The sequence below is a fragment of the Pygocentrus nattereri genome, chromosome 9 (assembly GCF_015220715.1).
Source record: "Pygocentrus nattereri isolate fPygNat1 chromosome 9, fPygNat1.pri, whole genome shotgun sequence".
Taxonomy (NCBI): domain Eukaryota; kingdom Metazoa; phylum Chordata; class Actinopteri; order Characiformes; family Serrasalmidae; genus Pygocentrus; species Pygocentrus nattereri.
In genome coordinates, this window is record NC_051219.1 from 15,759,935 (window position 1) to 15,774,866 (window position 14,932).

The 14,932-nt window shown below is 39.4% G+C and overlaps 1 protein-coding gene across 2 annotated transcripts; it reads right to left on the reverse strand.

Annotated features, from left to right (window-relative positions):
• Nucleotides 1-1,593: 1,593 nt before the first annotated feature.
• zbtb48 (zinc finger and BTB domain containing 48) lies at nt 1,594-14,553 on the reverse strand. 2 transcript variants are annotated; one of them, XM_017720908.2, is made up of 10 exons: nt 14,322-14,553; nt 12,424-13,227; nt 8,368-8,760; nt 7,420-7,512; nt 6,707-6,793; nt 5,561-5,715; nt 5,230-5,366; nt 4,388-4,552; nt 4,061-4,149; nt 1,594-3,295 (listed from the first exon to the last, which is right to left on the reverse strand). In XM_017720908.2, exons 2-10 carry the CDS (start codon nt 13,183-13,185, stop codon nt 2,852-2,854), a joined length of 2,325 nt encoding a protein of 774 aa, XP_017576397.2. In that variant the 5' UTR covers nt 13,186-13,227; nt 14,322-14,553; the 3' UTR covers nt 1,594-2,851. The 2 variants fall into 2 exon arrangements, with proteins under 2 accessions (XP_017576397.2, XP_017576396.2); XM_017720907.2 differs by having other exon boundaries at nt 14,235-14,553.
• Nucleotides 14,554-14,932: the final 379 nt, after the last annotated feature.

Genomic DNA, 14,932 nt, shown 5'->3' on the forward strand with positions numbered 1-14,932 from the left:
GAAACATATTTTTAAGAAACCTCAAGGGTCTCTCATACATGTCAAAAGACAAAAAGATGTCTTTTTTTTTCCTCTGGATACTTTTCCAAATGTTAAATGAAGGCAATCAGACCTGTTTTACACCCTCCAGTCAATATATAATAATATATCAGACAATCTATTATGCATGAAGTACCCATGTTTCTCTGTGAATTTATAATGAATCAAAATTTTCATATTTTAATATTAAGTTAAGTTTATTTATGAATGTGTAGAGAATGTTTGTTTGTTTATTTTAGTGAAGGTGTGAAACTAGATGAAGAGCAGCCAGTGTTACTTTACACTTCTTGAAATCATCAGTCATTCAAAATATGCGGTTACATCTGTTTTATTTTTATGTCTTTAAATATGCTGTTTAATAACTGGAAGTAGTAATTCACTATCTTGAGTTAAATACATGTTTGATAATACCTAGTAATTATGATTATGTATGTTATACTGAAACGGTACTTGATGTAGCTTCTTTACTTTTATTTTTCATATGGAATGATTCTTTTCTTGTGGCCAAAATCATTTTTACCATACAGGCTTTTGTTTTGGTTTGGTTTGGTAGTGGCATCTGTAAGTGTGATAAGTCAATAAACTGCAGGCAGAAATGTGGTTTTGTCTGTTTATTTACAGAAGTTTGTGTTTATCTGTTTTTCAGTAGTAGGGGAAAAAAAAAAAACATATAACCGTAACATTGATCATAATCAATCATAAAATGTGTGCATTTATTTACAGTATATATTTGCTCTATGTCCCAAAATTGGTATCATGCAGGAGGGCTGTGTTTTGAGAGCAAATCAAGTCATTTACTTCAGTTCCTGATCAGTTTGATGCTTAAATCTGAGCTGAACAGATGTGATTACGTAAACACATACATGTACATATACAAGCGTATGATCATACGTCTTCAAAATGGCAACTGTACAGGAGAAAGCTCAACGGCCTTTGTATTCATTGTAAATAATGTTAGACGATTTTACTGCAAGCAGTTTTGGAGGATTTCTATTGGCCTATTTATTGTGAACTTTCACCTGATGTAAAGGGCAGCTGCTGTTCTCAAATGATGGGGGGGGCATTTTTTATTAATTTTTTGACAGCATCGATATTAGGGCCACAATCGGAAACGACCAAGAACGGATTTAAGCAAATGTATTATTTTTATTTTTGCTGATCACAATGATGTAAAGTGCGAGGCTGGTAATGACACACTATATTTGTATATATTATTTTATATACTAGTCGTAAAGGTGCAGTAACAAAAACAAGTCTGTTTAAAGTTATTCTTGTTGCATAAACTCATTCAACCATAAATGGACATGAATGGGAGAAAAAATGTGCAAGAAAAATGATGGATATGGGCCCTTTTGGCAATTAAGACTAGAATTTAAAATGCCAGTTTAATATAGCAAATAATATATTTATATTGCAACTTTGGCTAATAGAAAGCATTTAGCCTAATAAAAGTGGGCCACTTTTTCTGTAAAGACATCGGAATCTGTCCGAAAAAAAAATCTTGATCTGTACATCCTTAATACATATGTAATAAACAAGTGCAAACACTGAAAATCAACATGGCAAATTCAGAATTTTATAAAGGAAGATTATGCAATTTGTAAACTTCTGGACTATATAACTGGAATCACAGTTTTCGATACCAAAACCATTTTGGAGAAATGATCGACATTAAAATCAGCACAGCATTCAGTTCATTAGTGATCATTTCCCATCACAGCTCTTTCATCTTTCATTAGTGATCATTTCCCATCACAGCTCTTTCATCTTTCATTAGTGATCATTTCCCATCACATGGCAGTAGTCTGCACTCCTCTCCTGAAGTCTCCTCATGGCTTTTTAATGTGATAAGAAATAAAAGGGCTGCAGAGCAGATTACTCATTTGTGCCCACCACATGCATTCTGTAATTCTGTAGGCTGAAACAGCCTGTTTAATTCTAGGCCATTAAGTGAGGTTGAAAAATGAGCAGGAACAAAACTGCTTTCTAATCAGCTCAAAGCAGTGGTCACCAGACCTCCTTTTGGACATCTACTTTACTGCCAAGTTCAGCTTCAACCTAAAGTTTGAAACTCAGAAAAATTCCATTCAGTTTAGAAAACCTCTGCGAGAAAAGGCTTAGATGGAGCTGATGTGGACTTAAAGGGGTCTTCAATCGTTTTTTTTTTTTTCCCAAATTTAAGCATAATGCAATGGTTAAGGTGTAAACATAGTCTTTCAGTGTGGTTGGGTGTGAAATGTTCTCTCCTAGAGAAACTTGCAAAGTCAGAATTGTTCACAGCAGTGGTGATAGGAACCAGACATTCAAGGTATTCAATGCGTCTAAAAAGCTCCCTCACAAAAAGTGACTCCATGAAATGGTTAGGAATAAGCTGTCTGATGCCTGAAACACAGTTTTATGACAGTTTTGAGATCAGCTTTGGGCCTAAAATCTGTATTTCTTCTTGTTTCCCTTCTTTTTTTAATACATTCATGGCAGAGTTTTTCGGATAGTAAATACAGTGGCCAGATGTGCAATGCCAGATGCCACAACCCCCAATTCCCATCACCACCACTGTAAAATCAGTAGGTATAGTTCACTACTATCCAACATTCCATGTTCACATCTCAACCATTTAATTACACAGAAATTTTGAAAAATGAATAGAATTCCTCTTTAATCCTTATCCTGGCATCATGACTGTCATTGCAGGCTGCAGTATGCAAATGTTTTTTGTGTGCATCCTAGTCAATTACTGACGTTCTTTTGGGTGTTTCAAAGGATTAAGGCATTTACACAGCTATCCTCACTCTGTAGGTCACTCTTCTCTCCCTCAGGACTTCCCATGAGCCCCAGAGCCTTGTAACTCCACCACCAGATCCGCTTGGATGGGAAACGTGTCCGTTACCAGCACTGTGTGCTCAATCACACCATCCACGGCAAAGCCATCCTGCTCATCCGCAGCCTCTGCGTGCTTCATCTCGCTGAACGTTGGCTGCTCTCCACTGCCTGCTGCAGCCTCTGTCTCTGTGATCGTAGCCTGGTTTCCCCCAGGCTCCATGGCCTGGGTGCATGCCCCCAGCTCTGGCCCCTGGACCTCTGACTTGACCTCTACTCTGATTATGTCCCCCTCTTCTGGTGTGACCTCTGTCTGGCTCGGTGGAGTGGATGCAGTAGCTGCATTCTCATCCTCCACCACCAGGTTGCGCAGTCGCCTCTGGCGGGGGTTGTAGTTCTCCACGCGGTTGTGAATCTGCAAGTGCCGCTGCAAGTGAGCCTACAGGAGAGGATGGAACATGGAGAGTCAACAAACCGAGACCTTCAAGTTTATGAGGCAGACACCTCAGAGTATTCTGCATGCTGGGGATCTGTATTGTACATACAAGGGACAGCCCAAAATGCTAACATGACAACAGACCAAGACCTAGCGACCTCAAGTCAGTCAGTTTCTACATTATATATGTATCGCTGTTGTCGGAAATGGAATCTCCATTTCTGTCTTAATTTAAAATGCCTGTTGCTCTTTACATTGTATATAAATTTCATGATGAATGGTCCAAAAGAAGCAGCCCAAAATGACTTGGAAAAAAATCTTACATTAAAAATAAAGTATGTTTTTTCCTTCTCCTGTAAAGTTGTCATTTTGGAGATATGAGGTTTTCTTCTGACAACAGCGGGATATGTATATACACCTACTTCGTCTACAGCAGTTTGCAGTTTAAGCCTGCCCACTTATACTGAAAAGTTAGTGTTTCAGCCCAGACTGCTTTTTTTTAATAAAGCACAATGCCAGGCAGCCAATTAGATCAGAAATCACATATCTACATCAATCAGTTTTAAAAGGCATAGCGGAGGTGGAAAATATCCATGTAAAAATTAATTATGACTGTTTTTTGTGCTTAAAACCACACAAACGTTCTAAGTAGACTTTAGGAAAATAAATACATATTTATTGGCCCTTTAAACATGTTTTGGGAAAACTGAAATTTGGCTAAACTTTTGCTTAAATGTTTATTTTGACCCGTCTCAGCTACCACTGTACCTGTCTAGTGAACTTGTAGCCACACTCGGTGCATTCAAACTTCCTCATGCCTTTGTGTCTCCGCACATGAACGCGAAGCTGCTCGATGGCTGAATGGAATAATCACATCACAGAGCAAAGAGAGGGGGTCACACCAATGACATTTCATAATACAAAGAGCTACAACTGGACACTGCCATGGTTGAGACATAATACAACCACATAATTCATCTCACTTTTTCCAACACAGCTACAAGTATTTCTATTTGTCTGGCACATACAAGTTAGTGGCCACTAACAACAATGGCCCTTTGTAAAGATTTAGACAGCAATTCCAAGGCTTCTCACCTTTGAAGGACTTGTTGCAGATGTGGCAGAAGTGTGGCCGGCCTTCCTGGTGTTTGCTGGCTATGTGGCGCAGCAGTGGGCCTTTCTCGGTGAACCTCTGCTCACAGAACTCGCAGCTGTATGGCCGCTCGCCAGTGTGTGTACGGTGATGCTTGTCCAAGCTCGCTGCTCACGCACGTGACAGGATTTTGGAGCAGGAGTTAAAAAACGTGAAAAATGAACAGTCAGTCAGTAAATCCAATCCAAATCCGGGAAAATAAACTTTCAGATGGTTAACGACATTATCTAACTTTTTACACTGAACAAATGCAGCAGCAGATGATTCGGTGTTGCTATATTAACAGCAACACATGCACATTTTTCTATAGCAGTTTTCTTTACTATTGTCTTTCTTTAATTCTGTTTTGGCCAGTTAACAGCTGGAGAAGGAAGATGGAGTTGTGAAGCAGAAATGGAAACAATATTAGAACAAAGCAAAATTCTAAGCCAGATCCAATTTTAATCCTTGGTTCTATGAAAGGTAACCAAAACAAAAGAGCACTGTTATTAACTGGTAAAGCAAATTTTGAATTAGCGAAATGTTTTCACTCAATTTTATATGCCTGGCTGTTAAGCCAGTGTCACATTCACTTAACAGCAAACATAAGACTCCAGTCCGAGTCACTGACTCTAATTCCCCTTTCTGGTTTCTAATGACTGTTTGGGGTAAAAATATTAGGAAAATCACACACAACTGACTTTTTATATGAAGTGTACATAAACTCTGGAAATGTACCATGTAAATATACTTACAGCTCTCATTAGTCTAGTGTAACTGGTTAAAGAATTACACTGAGAATTACCTTGAGTGCGAAAGGTCTTGCCACAAAGGTGACACTGGAATGGTTTCTCGCCCGTGTGTGTGCGGAGGTGCATGTTAAGGTTGGCTTTCTGGGTAAAGGCATGGTTGCAGAACTCGCACACGAAAGGACGCTCATTCCTGAAGAGAACGGAGAGTTAGACGTCAGTATGTTCATGGTTAGGATGTGATGAAATGGGCAGTTTCACGGCTTTCGACGACATAGGGATGAGATTCTAAGCCATTTTCAGAACTGCTGATCATTCTGCCAAAACAGAGATTATATATGTATTTATAATCACCGCCATACTGTGAATAGCACCATATATATTTACCTGTGAATGGCTTTGATGTGCATCTGTAGGCCGTTGCGGCTGGACGCCCTGTGACCACACTCCTCACACACAAACAGCTTCTCTCCCCGGTGCTTAGCTGCCTCATGGAGGCGCAGTTCTGTGCGTGACAGGAAACACTTGGGGCACAGTGAGCACTACAATAAATAAATAAATAAATAAATAAATAAATAGGGTCACTTGGAAATCAGTACTTGCATACGTTCAAAACATCTGCTGAATAACAACACGATCACAGTCACAGAATTACAGACAGATATTGAATATTACTATATATATATATTATCACTACTCACACTCGCTAATAAAGGTGCTAAATGGAACCAAACCGGTTTGCTTGGAGTTGTCACAGACGAACCATTTTTAGCTCCCTAAAGAAGCTTTCAATGCACAGTTCTTTAAAGAACCATTTTTGTGAATGAGATATGAGAGTGTGAAGAATCTTATTCAAATTTAAAGGCCAAGAAAGGAGTGAAAGAAAGGAGTGAAAGAAAGGAGTGAAAGAAAGGAGTGTATATCAGGGTCCAATTATGTAATAATTGTGGTGGGCCAAAAAGACAAAAAAAATATACAAATGAAGAATTTAGGTAGGTTTACGTTGAGTTTTTTTCATTTTTATGTTACAATATTACACTATTTTGATTGTATATTGTGTATTTAAATAATGTAAGAATTTAAAGGGCCTCTTCTTTGAAAAACTGATTTTTTTTTACTCTTTTACACTGTTAAAGTAAATACTGTTAAAGTTTCAAAATACACCAATTACTCCCCAGTTTGTATAATATACATATGGAATCTAACCTGCAAAATCAGCCAGATTTTAACCTATTTTTTCTGTGATGTCACAAGAACCAACACATTTATAGCCATACAAAAAAAAAGTCTTGATTACATGTCTTGCTGAAAATAAGTGAATCCTTTCTCTACAGAGAACGCACTTAAATATGGCATTTTCTGGACATTTTATTTCACAGTTCTATTTGGGTTTAACATAGTGGGGAAAAAAATACAACATAAATAAAATCTGCCATAACTGGCCACACTGGGTGAAGGAGAGGGGCTCGTTAATTACAACACTGTATTTCTGTGTACTGTATTCCAGAATGTAGGTTTAAAGCCTGTTCTTACCGCATGTGGTTTGGGGGCTCCATGGATTTTAATCATGTGGATCCGAAGATCTTTCTTCTGCATGAACTGTTCAGAGCATGAAGTGCACTACCATGGGGAGACAACGGCATTGTAACATTAATGCATGGTTTCTTCAATAACGATGGAGTATATTTCGATGGAAATGTGTTTCATTTACAAAAATGGCTGAACCAAATTTTTGCCTCTGTAGGGGATCAAACAGGTCAACATTTATGAAAGTATTTTATTCTCTCCCCTTCCTTTTCACTCCTAACTGCTCACCAGCAAGCTCAACACAGAGTCACAACATTTCAAACAGAGGGTTATCAGTGTCCTTATAAGAAAGATATTTTATTGAATTATAGATTAGAAACATCAGAGTTCAATTTCATTCTCTTGGCAGAATGACCACTAGGTGGGCATGTAGAGGGGTTAAGGATAAACACAGCTCCAACTCATGTCATAGGTATTCAATAGTGCTCCACTGCTCTACAGCCAAATGTGAGGGAATTTTAGGTTCTTGTGTATCTGCTTCAGAGTATCCCACCCTACTAGCAATGCTTTTCCTAAAGAGATTATTCAAGCTGTGCATTTGAATGTCTGGGTCAATAATGGGTACAGCTCAAAGTTGCTGAATTCACTAATTAGAATTTGAGCATATCGTATATTTTAACATTTGGCTGCTGTATGTGTGTGTGCTATGAGGAGCGCACCTTATTTGGCATTTCTCCTGTGTGCGTGACCATGTGGAGACGCAGCTCTTGTCTTTTCTTAAAGGTCATGGAGCATCTGGAACAAGAAAAGACCTAAAACAAACAAGAAATCACATTTAGATCATTATCAAAGTACAACCTGTCACAATGCATATGTAACATGTAGCAATTACATAAACCTCTTCCTAATGATAGACATGCAAAATGCATTGCATCAGTCTAGAGCAATCAAATCAACTGCACAGATGTTAGAATGCTAAAATCAGAGAGAATAGTGATAATCGATTATCATGAAGGGACATTTCTTGACCAATATAAAAACCTCAAGAAAAGCTTGGTGCATTGTTTTCACTGTCTGTATTCCACCACTGACAAAAGATCAAATCAGGCAATTTTCAGAGAATTACTGTAAACTTATTTTATCTACATTTTTCATACAATTTAGCAGGCATCAATAACCCAATCACAACAGTTAGTAAATTAAACATTGGCAATGTTTTTGCCAATGTCTATTGCCAATGTCTTTGCCAATGACTATTACTGTGGCATTCTTTTCTTTATACAGCAGCATCCAAAAATAGGCTGCTAAAAATGTTAAAGTTGTAATATAATAATTCCTGATAACAATATTTAAATTTTACAAGTAATAATCATATATTGTCATTCTTGGAACAAAACCTTGCATCTGCATTTTTGCCATTTTCAAACAAAATCTGAAAAAGCCAGCAGCAGAAATGGTCCAAAATTACCTGGAAAAAATCTGGTTCCATTAACTTACATTGAAAATTAAGAATGTTTATTCTTTCATTTACTCATAACAGACATTATAAGTTACTAATTATTACATTCATATTAAAAATTCACCTTGGACATGTAAAGAAGCAATTATATTGGGCTATATATTGTCTGATCAGTTAGATTTGGCTTTTTTTTTTTTTTTAAACTTACCACCTCAGCTCTGCTGAGGCAGTTCCTGGCCTCATGCTCCTGTAAATTCTCCTTCCTGTAGTAGCATTTCCCGCACTTCGCACACTCGAAGGGCTTCTCCCCTGTGTGCCGTCTGTTGTGCACTTTTAGGTAGTACTTGCTGAGGAATGTTTTGTGGCATGTGGGACACTGCACAGAGCCCTTCTTCACGTCCTTCTGTGAGGCCTCTCCGTTTTCTTTATTTTTGGCTTTGTCTTTTCGTTTGCGCTTCTCTCTGGGGCTCTTCGAAGGTGTGACAGGTGAATCATGAGGAGCACACTCTTCATCAGTGCCCTCTGGAAAAACACTGAGACCCACAGCATCCTCGTCGACATCTTCAACAGCGGCATCATTCTGACTGTCAGCAGGAACATCCTATACATGTTTTGGAAAAAAACAATATGGTATTATAGGGAAGACCAAAATGATTAATAATGTTAAGGATCTGTGATATTTTCACTAGAAATGTACAATGTACTACTGGTTGCATAGCTAGCTGCATGGATACAAAATAAAACAAGCTGGACTGGAGCTGTAAAACTCTCATGGTGTACAAGAGAGGCCAAAGCCGTCTCTTCTTCCTGAGAAGAAGGCTGAGGTCTTTTGGTGTGTGCACTAAGCTCCTATGGACATTCTACCAGTCTGTTGTAGTGAGCGCTCTATTCTACGCTGTTGTGTGCTGGAGCAGCAGCATTGACAAAAGTGCTCTGAACATAATCAACAAACTTATTAGAAAGGCTGGCTCTGTTGTAGGAGATAAGCTAGACTCTTTGAAGGTTGTAGCAGAACAGAGGACGCTGAACAAGCTGTTAGTAATCTTGGACAACACCTCACACCCTCTGCATGCTACACTGGATGAATGGAGATGCATATTAAGTGGTCGTCTGTTACAGCTGTGCTGTGTTAAAGAGCGCCGTGTGAGATCTTTCTTACCTACTGCCATAAGGCTCTACAACAATTCTCCTTACTGCAGAGAAGGTACTGATCTCCAGCTGTCTGAACTGTGCTGAACCACATCACTGTATCTCCTCTTTGATTAATACAGACTGTGCAACTATTACTGTAATGACACTTTTCACTAAGCACTTGGAATATACACTACAATATTGATGCAACTCAAAGGTAGTCATGTCTATAATATGTGCTGTTAGACAACCTCATACCACTCAGTGCCTGCTGTCTTGTGAATACAGCGAATCTGTCTCATATGCCATGTAAATATGTAAATATACTTTTACACTTTATTTTATTTCTCTTCACTTTAACTTATGTCTAGATTTATTTCTATTTCGTATTTTTCTGCATAGTTTATGTAAGTTTATGTGTAATTATATGTCTTGCTACTGAAACAATGCAATTTTCACTTTTTTTTCCCCTGAATATTACATCAGGTCCCGTTCCAATGGGGATTTGTTCTTATCTGACGCCACCAGCCAGCATTCTGGAAACAAAACTAACTTCATATTCAAGACATACTGGTCAGTAGGCAGGTGCCCCTCTTAATTGAGTTTAATTAAATTCCAACAAAAAAAACTGAAGCGTCCAAAAGAACCATTAACGCTGCATTTCTGCCACCACTGTCAAAGCGAGCGAAACTATCTACATCTCATTTGTATAAACAATTCAGAGAAATAAGGAGCAAGTTTACAAAAACATTCATATTAAGCAGCTTCTCACAGGTTTTCTTTCATTTTTTGGTTGTTCTGACGCCATAAGAGTGTGGAGACAAACCGTACTGCCAAATCCAATGACCCATTTAATATCACCATTATATTTACTTTTTTCTTTTAGAAAATAAAGGTACTTTTAATGTTTTTATTGGTCCACTGGTACCTTCTCTCTTTTCGTAGCTACGACTGGACACAAAAATGACTGATCACTTTTTATCTGCATTTACAGTATTTATTCAGCCTATACATATGGAAGCCCAGTTCTGCCAATTCAAATGGAAGAAATATCAGTAACATTCAATGTGTAGAGGACAAATCTAGAGGACCCGACGGCTCTTATAAGAAAAGTTGAAGAATAGAATGGAGCGTGACTTCAGCTCAACATGAAGACGGCTAATACTTATAACACAGACTCATAACAATACGTGATTCTTTTTTCTGTAATGATACAGGCACTTAAGACTTAAAGCTACCATAACATAACAATATTTGAATCAGGAAACAGTAAACACCGCTAACCTTAAAACTGATGGAGAAAACGTGGATAAGGTGGAACAGGGGCACTCGAGAAACACACCACAGATCAGCTTTTGGCAGAACAAAGATTAAAGTAACTTCAAATGTAACAATTTTACTCTGCAAACAAAGATTATAACTGTGTTCTTCTCTCTGGTTCTTTGTGAACGTGAAAGCTGGACTGTAAATAAGTGAAACGTTGATGCCTTTGAACTTTGGGTTGGTGAAGACTTTTGAGACCTTGGACAGCACAGATAACAAACCAAATGGATCCTCAAACAAATCAAGCCTCACCGGTCACTCAAAGCCCAGATAACCAAAAATAAAGCTATCTTAAACTGGACATATCGTCTCCGAAGAACCAACACTTGTTTGGAAAAGTTTAAGGTAGAAGCAGAAGACGACAACCAGCTACAAGATGAATGGATACAATCAGAGGAATCATGAAAAAGCCATTCAGATACCTAAAAACCCAAAGAGAAGACGGGATATTCTGGAGAAACACTATTTGACAGCCAGGAATCATAACTGACTTAAAAATTGTGCCTTAAAATAGGGACATCCTGAATCAGTTTATTTACCTCTGATTTAATCTGAGTATTGTTAACATTAAGTATTGGTCAATATTGATCTGAGCCAATATTTGCATTTTTACAGATAATATAGCCACACAATCTAAATAATATATTCTAGTCTGCTAATTAATACCACAGTAAGATTACTTCATTTTTAGTGTGTGCAAAATTGAACACTGTGAACTATGTTTGAGCTCATATCATGGACAAAATAATTCTCCTTGCTTTCGTGCAATAAAAAGTTGATCTAGTATACATACCATCCTACGTTTACACAGCAGGTAAAAGTGGCCCAAATCTGATTTTCTCACCAAATCCGATTTTTTTGTTTGCCTGTTCACACTATACTTTAAATGTGACCTGTATACGACATCAGTCTGAACAGATCAGCTCCCAAACCGACCCGCATGCGCAAAAGAGCAGTACTTCACGTGGCACCGTGAAAAGGGCACGTTATTCGGCAACGGCCACTTCTTCGGTTCGCGTCCTCGGATTGTTTAGACTGTTCTCTAGCGCTGTAGCCTCGGGCTCCTCCAGCCGTGCTCGGCCGTTTCGTTCGAATCCTCTTCAAACCCAGAGTGGCTGCAATGAGTATCTTCTGGTTTTTTGAACAGAAACATCAGACTAAATGTTTCTGAGTCTCAACAGCGCGAAATGATGACAATTGTCGAGATGAACTGATGTAAAAGTCGCATGAATTCCGATCTGCCTGTTCAGACTGAGCCACATTGCTGCAGATCGGATACGGATTGGATTCCAGTACCAGGTATGATGCAATGCGTTTTTTTCCGTTTACACTGACACACAGATACACATCTGTGTCACATATGAGAAGACAGAGCGGATCGGCTGTGTGAACGTAGCCTTATTAGTCCGTACTAAACCACAAAACAGGCCGTTTTGAATGAAGCATTTTGGTGATGTCACATAAATATCTACCTGTTCAGGCCACAGCAGTTTAGCTCCACCCATAAACGCACAGCCAGCCAATCAGAACGCCTACATAGATCACTCTTAAAGGAACAGTAACAAAAACTGGTTGGGAGGTTGGGAAAAGGAATTATGGCTGTTTTTGGGACAGAAAACCACAATATAATAATAAATAATAAAATACGGAAAAAAAATGTAGGAAATGGGCCTTTAATACTCACCTGGCTCAGCCCTGATTCCCTGGGCTGTATCAGGACAAGCCAACTAGCAACTCAAGTATGGCAGCAACTTCTTAAATATGGAGCACTTAAACGAACAGTACCACATCTGGTGAATGAAATGATTACCTCTGCCTGGCTTGACACTTGAGTATTACTCTGATCTCCTTCAGTGGTGACAGTGCCCTCAGCCTTGTCCTCAGTAGCTGGTGATCTTCTCTTAGGTGTACATGACTTTTGAACACCAGTCACTGAACTTTCTCCAACCAGCCTGCTCGGGCCTTTTACTCTCCTGCCAGATCGAGTAGTGGTGGATGAAATGGCACTGGAGGAATCGTCAAGTTCTGCAACCGCTGGTACTGCTGGCGCTGCCTTCCCTACAGTTTCCGCTTTGTTTTTCACTCTCTGTCGAGGTTTTGATTGTTCTTGGACAGTCAGGTCAAGTTTGGTGTCCATCACCACAGATGAGGACAAAGGTGGCTTGCCTTCAGCATCCCCAGCACAGTCCAAACCCTCGGGAGCCTTAGTCCCTGGCGGACCCTGGCCAGGTATAAGTGAATTAGGGACAGACAGTCCATTGGCTGCACCTCGAACCTTTGCCTCATTACCACTGTTCAGCTGCAGTTCACCGGTGTAGAAGAAAGTTAAAAGCAGCTCAAGGCCATCTTCAGTGCACTCCTGAGGAAGATTGACCTCCATGCTAGGTGTGTTGGTAGAAACGGGGTCTTGGAATAGTTGGCTGAAGCAGGCGAGGACATTGCGATGGGCCAGGAACACCTGACCGTTCTGGGTGCTGAGCATGACATCGCAGAACTTGCCGAGCTCCCTCTGTTGGTTGAGTCGGGATAGCACCCACTGAGCATGTGCGCTCCTTTGAGCCGTTATCTCCATCTTTACTGATGGGAAGCAAGTCAGACCAACAACAAGAACACCCTGCAGAGCAACAACAACAAAAAAAACTAATACAACAAAGACATCATGAAATAAGTAACATTTACAGGACACGGCCTTACTTAATGGCCAACTTTTGTCCCCAAAGGCTGCTGTCTTAAAGTGGAACTCCACCAATTTTTCAAAAATTCTACAGAGTTAAATGGTTAACATGTACACAAAGTAATTCAGAGTGGTTTGGTGTGAAATGACCCAGAATTGTTCACAATGGTAATGATAGGAACTAAATGCCTGAAGATTTAAATGCCTCTAAAAGCTCCTTCACAGACAGTTATTACAGGACATGATTAGAGATATGTGGCCTGATTTATGACATATTGTTTTATGATCATTTTGTTATAAAGTGTTACCTCGAATGTATTTTAATTCATTTATTTTTAAACTATTCAAGGTGTGGGGGGGGGGGTGTATGCATGGTGTTATGAGGCAGAATAGGCCCCAAAACCTTTTTTTTCCCAGATTTTCCACTACTTCACCATCATCAGCACTACACATCAATGCTCAGAAGACACGTGTAGGCTCTCTGGTGATTTTAGACAATAAATAAAATGGTTATACTTAGACTGTGACCCCTGGTTCCTATCACCACCACTGTAAAGAAATCACAGCCTCTAACTATCTCTACAGCTAGCCATTTACATCAAACCACTCTGAAGGACTCTGTTTACATGTCAAGGGCTGAATTACTCAGACATTTTGAAAACTTGGTGGAATTCCGCTTTAATCAGAAACTGCACATTTTGTGCTTGAAGAACCAATTTGGCTTCTCGAGATGTTGCAGCCCTACAGTAAGCTCCCATTTTCTAAAAAATGAGAAAATACAGTTACATCTGATGCACATATTCCTATCTAGCACCTTAAGGTCTCCAATATTTATCCGGCTAGTTCGGCTCTAGGGTTACTAGCTAGCTCGACGTTGAGCGCGATATCTGTATTTTAGTGACGCTCCCTAAAGTTCGAGCCTATAAAAGCAGCAGCGAATAACTCACCTTCCCCCAAATCCCGACAGCAAATACCCGCTTATTTCCCCATGTCGAATCAACACTTACAGCAGCAATACAGCAAAGCCGTCTTACCCTGAAATCATTAAATACTTTTTTCCTCTAAACATCAGGCGGCCATGTTGGGCAGACGTAGGAAATGACGCCTGCATGTTGAAGCCTACAAGGGTGTTGGCCAAACGAAGCTTTGCAACGGAGTTTCGGTTTGTTGATAAAACATTGTACACTAAAGCACATCTGGCGTTGCCTAATAATAAATGACTAACAGTGTGTTTTATTTTGAACAGAAAACATAACAGATGTTTTAATAGCTTGTTGTTAAAGTCGAGTACAGAGACTAAAACGCGAGAATGCCTTAGTTTGTCCATCACGAAGCCTTTTCTCTCGTTTTGATTCAATTACCGAATCGACTCTACTCACTGGTTCACTTCCGAACTCCCGATGTAGCGATTGACTGATTCGTATGTCAAGCCAACTTTATTTTCTCTCTCTCTCTCTCTCTCTCACACACACACACACACACACACACACACACACACCTTCTAAGCCGCTTATCCTTATGGGTCGCGGGGATTGCTGGAACATAAGTCCATGCTCAATTTTAGAGATTCAGTTGAGGGAGTGCGCGCTAAGAATTACTATAACTGAGGCCACAAGTTATGAGAAACTTATTTATGGATTCGGTG